Consider the following 18,309-nt stretch of genomic DNA (forward strand, 5'->3'; position numbering starts at 1 on the left):
CCACCTGCCGATGCAGGGGACACGGGTTCGTGCCCCAGTCCGGGAGGATCCCACATGCCGCAGAGCGGCTGGGCCCGTGAGCCATGGCCGCTGAGCCTGCGCGTCCGGAGCCTGTGCTCTGCAACAGGAGAGGCCACAGCAGTGAGAGGACCGCGTACCGCAAAAAAAAAAAAAAAAAAAAAATTCAATGGGTAATAGGATTATCTGATAGTCAACATTAAATTAATAAGACATATCCCTAATAAAAAAAAGTATCTAAAAATTCACCTTCACTGAATCAGGACCTTCACTGAATTAGGGGTTTTAGGGATCAGATACCTAAAGAAAGGTTTATAGCAATTATTTTTGTATAAAACCATTGTTTTTCCAACAAAATTCATGAGCCCAATTTCCAAGTTTCAATTTCTCTGTAAATATGGAGTCAGTTTGACTAGAATTTAATAATCCTAACTCTTCTGGTGTTGTCTCAAAATCAGCAATAAAGGGACTGGGATCCAATTTTATTTCATTATCTGTAGAAACTGGTATAAGCCACACTGATTTCCTAAAGAGAAGAGAAACAAAAAGCAGATAGGGTTGGCATACTTGGTACCAGGTCTTTCTGAATCTAAATTTGGGGGCAAGCTATTCTTTTTTTTACCACTGTTTAACATCATGATCATTTTCAATATGGTTATTTAGGGGTACCCACACCCTCTGGATAATAGATGATTTGTATTACTTGTCTTAGTAGAGTACCAAAGCACCCAGTAAAACAGACTTAGACAAATGGATCCTAAGAACAATAAAAGTTGTCAAAAGCTTAATGTGGCCCAGTATACTGGTTACAGAGGTGTGTTGTGTGTGTTGTGTGTGTGTGTGTGTGTGTGTGTACAGCAGTAAAGCTCATGCACCAAAAACCTAATCATATACCTTTGTTGGCCTAGTCTTCATTTTTAAGAAAGATAGCTGCAAACAATATAATAATTTTACAATCAAAATAGAAATGCCTTAGTCATCACTATTAATCTGGTAGCCTATGGAGAAGCAATAGCCCGAGGGGATTAGGTTAGAACTTTTTACATTACTCTAAGCACTGGCCAATATATAGGAATGAAAGTGTATGTGTGAGTGAGTGAGTGAGTGAGTATGTGAGTATGTGTATGTGTATGTGTGTGTGTGTGTGTGTGTGTATACACAGAATCAACTGTTAATTTCTATTTAGGGGTCAGCTACTCCCCAGAGTATCACTGAGTCTCTCAGCCTTGGTCTTTCCTTAAAATAAGTTAAAGGGAAGATCAAGAGTATTCAACAATGTGGTTGTACTTGATGCCACTGAATTATTCCCTTAAAAATGGTAAATTTTATCTTATGTATATTTTACAACAATTAAAAATACCAATTCTCCCTCACCCACCAAAAAGGGACTCTGATGATGTTAAAAGATATTGCACATTTGCTCTGAGCTCAAAATTCTTTTTTCATGTCAGCTATTTCCATATATTAAACAAGGATAAAAGTTTTCCTTGTGGTTTTCAGGTGGTTTCTAAGATTTTTCACTCAGATTTATAACACTCAAGGTAAATACTTCAGTGGTGTGGTAAAAGTGTATCAGGATCTACTATTCCAATGTGGAATCCTTTTGGGATTCAGCCTCTCGGTTCCACAGAACTGCAAACAAACTGCATTTAATGATAGGCTGATAAGCCTTTCCTTTCATGTATGTCCATGAGTTAGTATTAAAATGAAGAATTGGTTTTCTCTTAACTTTTTAGTCATTTACTCTCCTGACATGGAATTGAACCATAAAATATATTTGAAAAAGTATTACGGGGCTTCCCTGGTGGCACAGTGGTTGGGAGTCCGCCTGCTGATGCAGGGGACGCGGGTTTGTGCCCCGGTCCGGGAGGATCCCACGTGCTGCGGAGCGGCTGGGCCCGTGAGCCATGGCCGCTGAGCCTGCGCGTCCGGAGCCTGTGCTCCGCAACGGGAGAGGCCACGACAGTGAGAGGCCCGCGTACCGAAAAAAAAAAAATAGTATTACGAAGGAGAAAACACTGAAAGATAATATCATGTTTGACTCTTCCACTTACTAAGGTGACTGAGGATTTGCTTTAAAGTTCAGTTACTGTATATAATCTTGTGTAACTAGGTTATTTTAATGTTTTTATTCTAAAATGAATATTTTAAAATTTAAAATTAAAAATAAAAAGTGCTCAAAATATTTTAAAATGCTAATTTGGTGTTCATTTGGACTTATGCTTATGAGCAAGTCATGTTATAGTCTCTAAAATCTACACTTCCACAGAAGCACATGGTAAGTAAAGGTGAAACTAACATATTCAAAAGGAGTATGGTCTACTGGACTCACCTAGAGGCAGAACATTCCAAAGGGATTTTCTGACGGTCACAATGTATATTCCTAGGATTAAAGTACACCTCTGTTTGGAAAAGGAGAGTATCCTCCGAAACAACCTAGGAGAGCACAAAGGTTAAGTAGAAGATATTTCTAGTAACAAAGGGGGCATGTTCACATTTGAATAGGAAGTAGAAAACATTCAAGGTCTCAGAAATGGCTACTGTCACCTTCAGGTACATACAAAGGTCTGACAACCCACTGGGACAGAAAAGAGGAGTATCATCTGTAAGAGTGAACTTAAAGTACCTGGAAAAATATCTTAACAGTACATAGGAGCAAACTGAAACTGTTACTCAGAGCTCTCTTTATCATGCATTAACAAAAGGTTTTCGGTAGTTCTTCTGCGAAAGATGATTTGAAGATCAAATAACAGAGTGGTTTAAAACATAAGCTTTGGAGGGGAATCCTCCTGTTTTGTCATCTAAACTACCACCAACTGGCTGTGCATCCCTGGGCAAATTATTAAAGCACCTTCTGAAGTTCTAGCCCCCTCATCTCTAAAATAAAGACAACATCTAATTCATAGGTGACAGTTTTAAATAGGCATTGACCCCAAATACTTTTATAGTATGAATATAAATTGTTTAAATTTGGGAATCTATGAAAAAATAACACCCCAAGATAACAACACAGTTTGTTTGTTTGTTTGTTTGTTTTTGCGGTACGCGGGCCTTTCACTGTTGTGGCCTCTCCCATTGCGGAGCACAGGCTCCGGACGCGCAGGCTCAGCGGCCATGGCTCACAGGCCCAGCCGCTCCGCAGCACGTGGGATCCTCCCGGACCGGGGCACAAACCTGTGTCCCCTGCATTGGCAGGCGGACTCTCAACCACTGAGCTACCAGGGAAGCCCCAACAACACAGTTTTAAGATTTGTGCCTGGCAAAATAACTGACAGAGATTTTTTTTTTTTAATTTATTTATTTAATTTATTTATTTTTGGCTGCGTTGGGTCTTTGTTGCTGTGCGCGGGCTTTCTCTAGTTGTGATGAGCGGGGGCTACTCTTCGTTGCGGTGCCCAGGCTTCTCATTGCAGTGGCTTCTCTTGTTGCAGAGCATGGACTCTAGGCACGTGGGCTCAGTAGTTGTGGCTTGCGGGCTCTAGAGCGCAGGCTCAGTAGTTGTGGCTCACGGGCTCAGCCGCTCCGCGGCATGTGGGATCCTCCCAGACCAGGGCCCGAACCCATGTCCCCTGAATTGGCAGGTGAACTCTCAACCACTGCGCCACCAGAGAAGTCCCTGACAGAGATTTTATTCCAGTAAAAATCTAGTCCCCATAGAGACACACATCCTGAAAGAGCATGGGTAAATTCAAATGATCTATTGTTGAATATAAAATACCTTCCCAGAATTGGTGACCTCTCACATTAGGAACATTGAATGGAATTTAAAACTATCTCCTGAGCTTTAGTGAAATACAACAGAAGCCTAAAGACAACTTAAAATCAGTTCACTAACCAGTCTGGAAATCCGTGCTTTAAATCTTATGCACAAAGAGGACTCAATATTCAGTGACCAAGTACGGAACTGTATTGTCGTCTATCCATAAATTACTCTAATTAGAAGCAAAATTTGTTCTTAAACAACAACAAAAAAAACCAGGACAATAATTTTAGCACCAGGCATAAAATTGTGAAAAAATATCTAGGTTTGTTTTTTGTTTTTGTTTTTTTAACAGATAATCATTATTCTTACCTTTGTCCTGATCCCACAGTCATGCACAGAGTATATAAAATCGTAGGCATATGTTTGTATCCGAGTCACAGGGCAACCCGATCCCAGATATAATTCATCAGCAAATATATACAAATTGCTGCTGTATGCACATGGGCTTACGGAGGCCATCAACCAGTCCATAGAACAACTTATTTTCACTGCAGAAAGAATCATATGAGAAAATGTCAGATGTGTATTTATCTTAAGGGGGAGCTCAAAGAACATCCAGCTACGCCCTTTGTGATAAAAGATGTTCCTTTCTCTGGCAAAGGTTATCACAGCTTAAAGAACAGCATATAGAGGGTTTTCATATTACCACTACTTTCCAAAATATCTGCATAATTGTAGCCTCAAATAAGTAAATTTCAGTTATTTCACAGGGAAAAAATTCAATACACAAGAACATCATTATCTTTTAGCCCCCTGCCTCCTCTTAAAGAAATTAGATTCCAAAGAGGATGATATAGTTAGGACTACACATAAGGGACAGAAATAAACTGCAGTACATTAGAAGAGTGATGTATTCTCTGTAATACTTTTCAAAGAGGGAAAAGGAGGAAAGTTGGTATGGTAGAATCCATATCTAGAGCAACCAGAACCAGAAACCACAAGAGGAAATAGTCTGAAGAGAGAAAATCTACTGTCTGGGATGGAAGTTTTATGAAAATTTTAACGTAAAACCCATTCTATCCTCTACGTTGAGATCTTCAGTAAGTCATAATAATCACTATTTCTAATTGAGTCATTCTCCCTTTGGAAATGAAGTAAAACTGTACTAGATTCTGACTTAGTGTGCTAGACAATCATTAACCAGAGGTTCTCAGGGGATGACCAGAGTTAAATTTCATAGGTCCTTCTATTGTTCAGAAGGAAAATAAAGATTTATTAGCTTTAGTATTTAAAGATGCATGATAAGTAGTTGGGGGGGAGGGTGTGGAACCTAATAAACTAGATGGTAAAACTGCCAAATTGGAGAAGAACAAAATAGAATGAAGGACAAAAATAAGCAAATTTCAAACAACATAGAAGGAGGCGGAAAAGGTAAAAAGACAAAACAACAAAAAACAAACCAAAAAAGACAAAAGCAGTAAGATGGTTGCAATAAATTACAAAGTATAGGACTTCCCTGGTGGTGCAGTCTTTAAGAATCTGCCTGCCAATGCAGGGGACACGGGTTCGAGCCCTGGTCTGGGAGGATCCTACATGCAGCAGAGCAACTAAGCCCGTGTGCCACAACTACTGAGCCTGCGCTCTAGAGCCAGCGAGCCACAACTACTGAAGCCCGCGTGCCTAGAGTCCGTGCTCCACAGCAAGAGAAGCCCCAGCGATGAGAAGCCCACAAAGTGCACCACAATGAAAAGTAGTCCCTGCTCACCGCAGCTAGAGAGGGCCCGTGCACAGCAATGAAGACCCAACTCAGCCAAAAATAAATAAAATTTAAATAAATAAATTACAAGTATACTAGCAATAATAATGTAAATGAACAAATGTTCAAATGTAAATGAAACATATTGTTAAAAAAAAATGAATGAACAAAATACTTTAGGCCAAATCACCAACAGAATGACGAAATAAATTGTAATGCATTTATATAATCAAATCCCATACAACATGGAAAATAAATTATAGTTATACCTATAAACATATAAATCTAAAAATAATTGAGAAAGAAGCAAGTCACAATATACACCTTATGTATCTATTGACACAAATGAGAAATAAACACTTTTAAAAAGCTTTTTTTTTCCAAGCAAACAGACTATTCTTAGATATCCAGTATATATCCTATATTTATTAAGGTATTAGAATCATAATCCAAAACATGACTCTTGACCTCATCTGATACAGCCTCCTCGTGTTTTACAAAAGCTAGAGTAACAGGGTTTAAATCTTATCTTCTTATTTTGACATTAATATAAGCAACTGTAATACAACCTATCATCAAAGCTAGAATAAATACTTTAAACATGGATCTTATTTCTTAATTTTCTTTATATTCCCAGTGAAACAGAACACAGATACATATATATATTTGAATCACAGCCCTTGCCGATAGTAGTACCTGCACACAGGACTTCTAGATGAACAGAAATTGCAGAATTTCTACTTTAAGAAAGGAAGAACAGGAGAGTGAAAGCCTGACTGGTAATCTCACCTTTAGGAAGACAGAGTTCTTGCTCCTGGCCGGATGGGGTTTGTATTCTGCAGACGCACCTTTATTAGCTTAAAAGAAACTGGTAGACTGCAATACAATATATTCATGAGTCAGTGAAGGCCACCAAAAGCAAAGATTTACAGTCAGCTCGAATATAAGTTCTGCCAATTAGACTGATTGTACTTGGAGCCTCAGACCAAGATGTAAACCGGGCTGAAATGGTTAAGTTCTCTCCAGGGGGGCAATTCTACCGGGTAACTGGAACTTAAGCTACAATGGGTTGGGGTGACATTTAAGACAAATTTCCTAGACTGTCATTGGTCTCCTTAGTTACTACACATGTTCTGAATGTAGCCACAACGAAAGCATTTGCACATCAATTCTCTTTGGAACCTAACAAAACCCAGAAAGTAAACAAAGGTAGTATCCTTTTGTTCCACAAATAAGTAATTCAGTCACTGCCGAAGTCTGATCAATGCCTCCAATCCCCCACCAGCATGTCTTTAAAGGCAGAAGGAAAAAATGAAACAGCAAAGCAGTAGTAGGAGTTGGACTCAGGTATGATGATAACTAGCTATTATCTCCTACAGGAAGAATATAAGGTGATGAGTAAATTGGTAAGGGGTTCCAAGTCTAAAGCCTACTTAACAGCTGCATTTAGAGGATACCTGGTGAATGAGTATGTGGTCAGAAAAATTATTAGGAGGAAGATTTTTTTCCTAATGCAATTTAGATAACTTGTCACTGATGCCAATCTTGATAATACATTATGTGCCAGACATTATAATTGGAGTTTATATCTCATCTAAAAATTAATTATTGGTACATGTGCTGTAAGACACACATCATAATCATAATTGACCTCGACCGTATACTCTTCACAGATTTACTTAGTAAACTCTTCCTCTATGGTAACTATAGAAATGCTAAGAATCAGATAATTTTTCCACAGCAAGAACTCATTAAATTCTTTCCCTATAGATGAATCTTAGTTTAGGAATTGACAACAGGTGGTCATTGGAAGAAATAAACAAGTGTCTTTAAAAATGACCATCTGATATATGTAGCTGAAAAAAACAGACACGAATATGAAAAGCTACATGCACCTCAATGTTCATGGTAGCATTATTTACAATTGCCAAAATAAGGAAGCAACCTAAGCATCCATCAGCAGATGAATGGATATAGAAGATGTGGTATAGATATAGATATACAATAGAACACCACTCAGCCAGAAAAAAAGAATAAAATCTTGCCATTTGCAGCAATATGGATGGACTTGGAGGGCACTATGCTAAGTGAGATAAGTCAGACAGAGAAAGACAAATACTGTATGATATCACTTATGTGGAAGCTAAAAAATACAATGAACTAGTGAGTATAACAAAAAAGAAACAGACCCACAGATATGGAGAACAAGTTAGTGATTACTGGTGGGGAGGGGGGCATATAGGGGTGAGCAAGTGGAAGGTACAAACTATTGGGTGTAAGATAGGCTACAAGGATGTATTGTACAATATGGGGAATATAGCCAACATTTTGTAATAGCTATAAATGGAGTGTAACCTTTTAAAATTATTAAAAAATAAAACTTTAAAAAAATGACCATCTGCCATCAAAATTTTAGTATCTCATACTTCTCACAAATAAGCCTAACATGACTCTAAGCAAGCTAGTCATGTGTCAGAGGGGCTAATTCTCATTTACTATCTTCTTTTCTATGTGACAGTGCTCATTTACATATCCATTGAAAAGTAATAAAATAAGATCACACAACGAAAATAGCTAGTCATTCAAATCTTGACGAGGAAAGTTCCCAAACCAGTCATAGAGACCTAGTAGGCCTTGGAGGACATCCAGGATTCTCTTAAACACTTTGGAAAATCTGAATCTTCCCAGCATGAAGAAATATTTCTACGATTAATGAGAGAGATACCTCCAGCACCATTTGAGCCTGGAAGTTCTTGGTTTTTAAGGATAAATCATCAAGAAAGTAAGAAAATATAGGGAGATGTTTAAGAAAAAAGTAGGCTTTGGAGAAGGCAGGTGTTCTACATCAGTGATTGTAACCGCCAAATCACCTCTCTCCACCTGTTCAAAATATTGTTCTAACATCAGCTAGATAAGATTACCAAGGAAATCCTTCCTAAATGAATAAATCTTAATCCAACAATTGGATTAAGATAGATTCAAAAGGGTAAGTGGATATGGACATACAGGAAGTCCATGCTTCTGGCTTCACTACTTTTTGTTCATACTAGTTTTAGGGTCAAGTTTCAGTTTGACATTCTGAGCTTGTGTCTCAAGTAGCTGAGAAATTGTTTAAGAAAAAGCCTGAGGAACATGCATAGCTGTGCAGACACTAACTGAGGTAGAATCTTCCTTGCACCCAAGCATCAGGTACCACAGCCAGGCCTGAACACCCTACTCACCCCTTCCAGATAACTGGAATTCTTCTTGACTCACAGGTCACTGCCCTTTCTCCACATGTATGGAATTAAATGATTGAAATTACTGAAATGCCAGTAATTAACTGCCACAGGGTGAGCTGCAGTAACCTAGGCATTCTGAAAGATTCATCTTAGGTAAAATGGAAGGATCAGAAACTAAATGTGGTCCTTGTTCAGAAAGGGCTTATAGGCCAAATGGGTAAGAAATTCACATATCACTTCCCCAGAAAAGACCCCACTTCAAGCAGAAGGAAACAGGAACATCTAAGTGACTTTTTAAAATACTTAGAGAACACAAAAAGTAATATTGAAATGCTGCCTTAGAGTAGTTGAAATTTAGTCTGGTCTTGAAGCTGGGAAGCATCTGGATAACACAAAAATATGGAGACTACTCCAGGTATAATAGAAAAGATATTGAATCAATTTATAGACAGACCAGACACTGATTTAGCTTTATCCTATTGGCTTTGCAGAACTGCTGATGAATTTAACATGAGTGAAGGTCAGATAGAATTTTAAAAGGAACAAAAGAGCAGTGTCATCATCAAGGGGAAATACGAAGGGTCTGGAAACAGGAAGGTCAGTAAAGATCCAATCAAATATCTTACAATACCACCAAGTACTGGTAATTGGCAGTGAGTTCAAAAGGGCAGCCTAAAACATAGAGCCGAGGACTATTTCTGAAGGATCTCTGCAAATGAGGATTCAGATAGAAGATCATAACATAGAAGAAAGAAACATCTCAGACATTTAGGCAGAAAGTTAAAATGTGTCCTCAGTGTCAAGACTCAAGTCCAGTTGGCCTGAAAGTATTTCTTTTCTAGCAAATGGTAAGATCAGATCTCTATAGGGAGTATAACACCTGCTTGGAAAGATGGAAAGCAGTCATTCTGAGTAACCTGCCAAGGAAGCATTCTCTAATTCATTTACCATTGATGTTCTCAGCACAAGGCCAAATCAACGCAGCAAGGAGAATCAAGATTTCTGAAGCCATAGAGACCTCCATGTGAGCACACCCCCAGCCCAGGACTTCTTGGGAAACAGGAAGTGGTAACAGCTTAAGTGATTTTATATGGCATCCCATGCTTAGCTGCTTTCATTTTGCTACTTAGTTAGATCACCTACGGGGTGGTTTCCACAGTGTCAACCAACTAAAACCTGACACTCTCCTGATTACCCAAACCCTGATGCTCAAAGAGTCCCATCAGGTGAAAAGTGCTAATTGATAACTGTGTGTGCCTGAGGCCTGTTAACATCATCTGAGAAGCTGGCAAGGCACACACTTCCAAAAAAAGCTAAAGCATAGAAAACTGTTTTCACTAGGTAATTTTCAGGTGTCATCTAATATGCTCAATAACCTATTTGAAATCAAAAGACTATTATTTCTTAATTTCTATGGGTTTGGCTGTGGAAGAATCAGCAGCAGAGATGATAAAGTGACTTTAATCCCTGAGACAGAGACCTAAAGAAAAACCGTCTTTCTTGACCTCAAGAAAATCCACAAATTCATCTCTGTTAATTCTTCCATAAATTGTTCTAGTTACTGTAGTTGGGTCAAGCCTTAAAGTTATTTGCTTACAACACAAGATATACACACACACAATATCATAAGGGTAAATATATATATTTGTCCTCGTGTTCTATATACATATGTATATATAATTTTATATATAATAAACATAAATTCATTTTAATAGTTGGAATAAAAGTTCTAGCTAAAGGTTTTTCTTGTTTTTTTTCTAAAATGTCAATCGTGACATTTTTAGTTTTAGAGTGAACTTGGAAATCAAGGCTCACAGTAAATAAACTTCAAAGAATCTGAGTTGAAGGCCTATCATTGTTTTTAGTGACATCTGAATTATATTTTCAATGTTACAATCTGCTTTCAAATAAGCACGTGCACAGGGCTTCCCTACGTGTCACAAAAAGGACTTTCGTTTCCAACATCACGTCCTCTAACGGAGAGTGAAACCCCAGGGCGGGGACTCACACAGTTCCTGCATCTGGAAGGCCTGGAGAACCCAGTCACCAACTACAAATACAAAAGAGAGCTAAAGAAAGACAAAGATAAGTCCGCATTATTATTTTGTCTTTCCTTTTCTTTTTTCTAAAAACTTTCTCCTGATGCTATTAACATTTCTTTCATCTATTAATGTTTCTTTCATCTAAAATTCATAAACTTTACATTTATCTTTCAAATAATTCCAATATAGGCATCTAATATTTTTTTCCTAAAGGCACCTGTGTCTACTAGTTAAGAGCTTAATTAGAATCAGACTAATTTCTCCACTCTCAGTTTATGTAAATTTGGGAAAGTTAAACAAGTTAAGGCTCATGTTCATACTCTGTAAAAAGGAGATAATGATACTACCTACCTTATAAGTTTGTTTTGAATATTAAAAGAGATAAAGGTAAACAGTCTAGCCAAAATTAATAGTGTACAAAAAAAACATATAACACATGACTATTTTCCTCAAACTTGAGCACAGTTAATTCCAGGGTTTTATGCGATGTTCCTGGGACTATTCAAAGCCACAGAATGAACAAAGTCCATTTTTCTGAAATTCCAATTTTAATTCCAAATTTTGTTGTGAAACGATAATGGAATTGCAATATAACTTTAATGTAAAATGGGTAGAGATAAGGCAGAGATAATATATAAATCTTATTTTTAAGCAACTTCTAACTTAGAGAAATGTTGCAAATATACATAACTTATTTTTTCCTGAACATTTTGGGACTAATTTGCTAATATGATACTCCCTCGTTCCTAAATATTTTAGAGTATATTTCCTGCAAATAAGGACATTGTCCCACTGCAATGATTCTCAATATGTTGTCCTTGGATGCTGTGGGCCCACAGGATCAAAACTATTTTCACAATAATGCTAAGACATAATATGCCCTTTTCACCATGTTGACCTTTGCACAGATGTATAAAAACAATGAAGGTCAACACCACCGCCTAAGCAAGAAAGGCAGTGCCACCAAGCTGTGTTACTCATCATTGTATTCTTTACCACCACATACTCACAGTAGAAGCCAGTTTCACTTAAGAATCAAAGCAGTAAAAATTATTCATTTTATTAAATGTTGATTGACTCTTTTTTTTAAATTTTTATTTATTTATTTATGGCTGTGTTGGGTCTTCGTTTCTGTGCGAGGGCTTTCTCTAGTTGCGGCAAGTGGGGGCCACTCCTCATCGCGGTGCGCGGGCCTCTCACTATCGCGGCCTCTCTTGTTGCGGAGCACGTGCTCCAGACGCTCAGGCTCAGTAATTGTGGCTCACGGGGCCAGTTGCTCCGCGGCATGTGGGATCTTCCCAGACCAGGGCTCGAACCCGTGTCCCCCGCATTGGCAGGCAGACTCTCAACCACTGCACCACCAGGGAAGCCCTGACTGACTCTTGAGTACATGTCTTTTTAATATTCTGCATGATAAAATGCAAAGTATGAATGAAGCACTTCTGCTGTGTATCAAAGCATGGAGATTATGCAATTTATTGTTTGATTTGTGAGCTGAACACCACCTTTTTTTCATAGAACATTATATTTACCTGCAAGAATGACTGTCAGACAAACATTGACTATTTGCACTTGGGTTTTTGACAGATAGTTTTAGAAAGAGAATGAAATATTGGCTGGCACTTCAAAGAAAACAACTGATAGTTTTTGTATCCAGTAATAAAATTCAAGTTTACAAGCAAAATTTAGAATTTTAGAAAACTTTCATTCGCCACATTCAGAGTGCAACTGTGATTTTTTTTTGTATTGCATAATGAAACATGTTAACATTTGGAAGTTCTGCATAACTGAATAAACCAATATTTTCTAAATAACCAATGCATACTGTGATACAAGCATGCATGTGTAAATGTTTCATTCAAAATACAAGAGAGATCAATGGATTTTAATATAACTGAGTATGAAATGTTCATTGATATATTTTCTGTTTCCACACTGCAACTAACCTTGAAGAACTACCTTTTGTAGAGAATTAGTGGTATCGAACAACAGCCACAATTATCTGAAGAGTATTAAAATACTCCTCCCTTTTCCAAATACATATTTGTGTGAGGCAAAGTTTTTTTCACATACTTTAACCAAAGTAACATATCACAAAGGCTTAATGTAGAAGGACATATGAGAATCTAGCGGTCTTCTATTAAACTGGACTGGAGACTTGCAAACATGTAAAACAATGTTACTCTTCCATTTTTTGGGAAAATAATTATTTTTTATAAAATACTTATTACTTATGTTAATGCATGACAGGTTTATTGCAGCTATTTAAATTATTTAATAAAGATTTTTAATTTTTACTTTAATTTTTAATATGGTAATTTGCATAGAGTAAACCCACATAGACAAATTTCTTTGGAATTCTCAATATCTTAAAGACTATTTGGTGTCAGAGGTCCTGACACCAAAAGTTTGAGTATCATCAAAATCAAAAACTTAATATTAACACATTACTGGGCCTAATCCTCACACCTCTTTCAAATTTCTCCAATTGTCTCATTAATGGCCTTTATAGCAAAAAATAATGATAAAATAAAATCCAGCTCAGACTCACATGTTGTGGTGCACGTAGCTGTCATATCTCTTTATTCTCCAACATTTCTTCAATCTTTCCTTGATTTTTCATGACCTCGACATTTGTATGTTGTACACTGCACGCAACTTGTGTTTGATATTTCTTCATCATTAGGTTTGCAGGATTATCACAGCAGTGGTGTCCGGTTCTTATTGCATCCTATCAAGTGATGCTCAACTTCAATTTTTCCCATTACTGATGATGCAAATTTGGTTGCTTGATTAAGGTACTGTCTTCCAGGCTTCTTCAGTGTAATTTTCCTCTTTCTCACTTTGTAATTGATTTATATTTTATGGGGAGATACTCTGAAACTGTAAATATCCTGTTCCTCATTAATCTTTCAACTTACTTGCTTATATTAGTATACACTTGTGATTTCCTATTTTATTATGTAGATTATAACTCATTACTATCATTATTTATATTTATGCTCAAATTATTTCAGATTTGACCAGGAGGAGCCCCTTGAAATAGTTCCTATATAATTTTGACATTTCTGCAGCATTCTTTGAGCACTTTCCCAATTTTTGGCACCAAAAGTTGTTCCTGGTTTAACTCGTACTTTTCCTGCCCCAGCCCTGGTGTTGGCTGTTACTCCATGGAACTCTGGTTTAAGTTGAACATGGTATTTAGGAACTGAGATGTGTGCTAGATGTGATCATTGCTATGGAAGGTCACTATTCCCATGGCCTGTCTGTGGATAAAACTACAAAAACAGACGTATGTTTATATGCATGCTTAGGGAGACACCTGCTCAGGTGGGGATGATTGGCGTCTCTGGCATTTGAAGCCAATGCTCACAACACTCGAGCTCCACGCAGTAGCAACAGGAGGTGGCTATGAAGTTATCACAGGACTAGGGGAAATCGTCTTTGGGGATCTTATGAAGAACTTCTTGTGCCGTGTGGCTGACAGGGTCTTGGTGCTCCAGCCGGGTGTCAGGCCTGAGCCTCTGGGGTGGGAGAGGCGAGTTCAGGACATTCATCTACCAGAGACCTCTGGGCCCCACGTGATATCAATCGGCGAGAGTTCTCCCAGAGATCTCCATCTCAACGCTAAGACCCAGCTCCGCCCAACGGCCAGCAGACTCCAGCGCTGGTTGCCCCATGCCAAACAACTAGCAAGATAGGAACACAGCCCCACCCATTAGCAGAGAGGCTGCCTAAAATCATACTAAATTCACAGACACCCCAAAACACGCCACCGGACGCGGCCCTGCCCACCAGAAAGACAAGATCTAGCCCCACCCACCAGAACACAGGCGCCAGTCCCCTCCACCAGGAAGCCTACACAGCCCACTGAACCAACCTCGCCCACGGGGGGTAGACACCAAAAACAACATTAACTACGAACCTGCAGCCTGCGAAAAGGAGACCCCAAACACAGTAAGTTAAACAAAATAAGAAGACAGATATATTATGCAGCAGATGAAAGAGCAAGATATGTGCATGCTTAGATTTACATAATTTCTATATCTGTTTCTATAACTTGAAAACCATGAGTTCAAATTCACATCTCCAATTTGAATTCAAACCTATATGGTTCATTTCAGCTTTTTTCTATATATATATATATATATATATATATATATTTTTTTTTTTTTTTTTTTTTTTTTTTTTTTGCGGTACGCAGACCTCTCACTGTTGTGGCCTCTCCCGTTGCGGAGCACAGGCTCCAGACGTGCAGGCTCAGCAGCCATGGCTCACGGGCCTAGCCGCTCCGCAGCATGTGGGATCCTCCCAGACCGGGGCACAAACCCATGTCCCCTGCATCGGCAGGCGGACTCTCAACCACTGAGCCACCGGGAAGCCCACAGTCAACACCTTTTTATGGCCCACACAACTACTCCCTTTTGAGGAACGTGACTCCTCCGTTCCTCTATGAACTGTAGAAGCTGTGCTCTTGGACATCCAGCAGCACCACAGAAGTAACCCAGTTTAACAATGTCATGTGGCATTTTATTTTTATATATTTACATATTTTTAATTGGCTTTAATCGATTATAACCATGATGCATTTGAGAAAGGCCATTTGTGTTTTTAACTTTCAAAGTGGCCACAAGTCCATGAATAAAACTTGACATACTTTACAGTATATCTGTATTTATTGGATTTCTCATGTAGCATTCTAAGCTGCTGGGCTGAGTTACCAGAAAGGTGGGAGCTGGGGGAAGGGTTATTACCAACATTGTTCTCAATAGCTATTTAGCACCCAGGTGTTGAAAACTGGTGCTAGTTGCATGCAGGAATATGGCCAGTAATCTTGCTTGGAAGAGAGTGAATAGAAATTGAAATCCACTAGAAGCAGAGAGAGCTCAGAAGCATGAGTGAACTGGATGTCTACTTAGATCCCCCCGCCAAATTATTCTATAATACAAGCTCAGAGGGTTGGATTTTGTTTCTGTCCATGTGTTCCTCCAACAGTCACTTGGTCATACTATGATACATCCCCCAATACAAGCAATATCAACAACCCTCCCATTCTTGGTCCCAAAGATTCTGTGTCAAGTGGCTACTTGCACAGAAAATTCTGAAAATTATTATCTGTCTACCGATACCTTTTCAAAGTTTACTTCTGTCAAGATGTATCACCTTTTAAAATTTCAAAGCCATGTTACCATCAGAGGAATTTCAGTCATATGCTCTGTGGTAATGATTCAAACACAGTCACTTTCTTTGGTATAACATGGTGGAGAAGGGAAAATATCCCCAGATACAGGACAGAGTTTTTCCAAAGTCCAAACTGCCCATTGAACTTCTGGTCACGGACCTGGATGAGTTCTTAACTGCTTAGTCAACCCTGCCCTTGTAAGCCCCACATATTTTCTGTGCAGACATTACTAATAATAGATGTTTTCAATTTGCATGTCTAATTGGCCTGATTTCAAGCCAAGAAAACCCACTCTCTGAAGCTGTAGTCGTCCAAGCCCAGGTCCTTTCCACTGTCATTTCTACAAGAAGCAGCTTAGTGTCTCAGTGACGGTACAGGGCACCTTGATCTCAGTCTGCCTAGGGCAAGACCAAGACTCTGAAAACTTCCCTACATAGGGCTCAGGTATTAAGAAACTGGCCAGCTGAGTCTGCATCTGTAACATCGGCAACACACCTAAAGAGACCCCCACCTAACCCCGCCTGTGTTCCCAGTGCCAGAGTTCCTGATACTTGACCAGCTAACTGTGCAACTCCCCTTTCCACCTTTTCTTCTAATGATCTTTTATTTTTACTGCCCTTAGCAATGTTTGAGTAAACAAAGCCATTCAGGGAGCAATCCAAACCCCCTGAAAGCTGCAGAAATCATGCATACAAGCCAAGATTCCAAAATAAACCTCCTCCCACCAAAAAATGTGTAGGGATGAATAAAGAGACAGATAGATACAAAACTACATATTTTCTAGAACATGCATATTTGAAGAGGCCCACTGCAAGACTATCCCACACGGTCAACTGACTTCAGCCTAGAAGTCAATTCTATACAAAACTGTACTTGAAATAGAATCATCAGTGATTTAGTACTTTAGTTACACTGCCACAAAACCATTCATTCAGTTAACCAGTATATACTGAGAGGTTACTATGAGCAAAATATTGTTTCATGCCTAAAGAATACATGAATTTTAAAAACAAAAATCTCTTCCCTTTTTGACTTTATACCCTAATAAGAAAAAACAAACAAAAGAGAGGTAACATATACCGTATGTGTTTAGTGCTAAAAAGGAAAAATAAAAAAGGAAGAGGGATATGAAATATTAATGTATGTGAAATTTTAGATGGGGTGGGGAGAAAAGCACACATTTCACATTGGACTCAAAAGGTAGTCATTAAATACATTAGAAGAGTCGCCTATGGTGGAGGACGGATTGATGGATTAAATCAGTTAAATGAAGAGAGGTCTTGCTTTGGTCAATGATAACAGTGTGTGCTTAACTTGACCCTTGAAATCTCCTTTGGAAGTGTAACTCTACCTAATTTGATTTTGTCTAAAGTGGGAAGTAGATGTAGCTTTCCCAGATGGATAGCAGACTTCAAACCTGAAAAACTAACTCTAACAGCGAATAATTAGTATCTCAGCATTTCGACCAGAAGGCTTGGCATTCTTAAAATCATCCCACATGGGTAGCCCCCTACAAACTAAAGTGGCTCTTGAACTTTACCATGCATCAGCATCACCTGGGGAGCCTGTTAAAAACACTGAATATTGGGCTTCCACTCCCAGGGTGGGACTAAGAATTTGCATTTCTAACAAGTTCCCAGGTGGTGCTGATGCTGTTACCCTGGGAACCCCACTTTGGGAACCACCCTATAATAGAACTGAAGGTTAGCCTGTGGACAACACCCTCCCTGGCACTTCAAAAGTCCTAAAGATCAAAAGGGAGGGGATATGGAAACATATGTATATGTATAACTGATTAAATTTGTTATAAAGCAAAAAAATAATAATAATAAAATTACCTCAATCTAAAAAAAAAAAAAAAAAAGTCCTAAAGATGACTCACAAAATGCTTCCACTTGATTTGACACAATAACATCCTGCACTTCATACCTCAGGAGGGTGGCGTTATAAGTGTGTCAAGGGCTTTCTCTTTGTTCTCCGGAGTAATAGGTCATAATATGCATCTAAGTGTGTTATTAGGTATAAACCCACTTCAGACTTCCCAGCTCCTCTCAACTTCTGATCACCCAAGGTGTTCTTAACCTGTGACCTAGCATAATGCAGGCCCTTGTGGAGTTACCTTCTACTTGTTTCTCTGGCATAGACATGTTCTGGGGAAGTGCCAGGAATGAGTGGACTTTGGCTAATAGTAGTTTGAAAGGGTGGTGTCTTGATGACCTTGAGACATTGGGCTTCCAGGCTCAGTTTGATTGTTCTTTCCTAAAAGCTGAGAATGGGCGGTTCCAATTAGCCCTAGATATCATCTTCTCCGTTGGTTCCAGTCAGCATTGTTGAATAACTGATGAGCTCACACTGTTATCTCTTCTCTCAGAAATATAGTCTGAGGC

General features: G+C 38.7%; 1 protein-coding gene across 1 annotated transcript; it reads right to left on the reverse strand.

The window, feature by feature from the left end:
• Positions 1 to 339: 339 nt before the first annotated feature.
• LOC132494107 (oocyte-secreted protein 2-like) lies at positions 340 to 9,710 on the reverse strand. Its single transcript, XM_060105144.1, has 4 exons — positions 9,647 to 9,710; positions 4,091 to 4,269; positions 2,351 to 2,454; positions 340 to 544 (listed from the first exon to the last, which is right to left on the reverse strand). The coding sequence occupies exons 1-4, from the start codon at positions 9,708 to 9,710 to the stop codon at positions 340 to 342; spliced, it is 552 nt and encodes a 183-aa protein (XP_059961127.1).
• Between the last annotated feature and the right edge of the window lie 8,599 nt (positions 9,711 to 18,309).

This window comes from Mesoplodon densirostris, chromosome 7 (genome assembly GCF_025265405.1).
Source record: "Mesoplodon densirostris isolate mMesDen1 chromosome 7, mMesDen1 primary haplotype, whole genome shotgun sequence".
NCBI classification, from domain to species: Eukaryota; Metazoa; Chordata; class Mammalia; order Artiodactyla; family Ziphiidae; genus Mesoplodon; species Mesoplodon densirostris.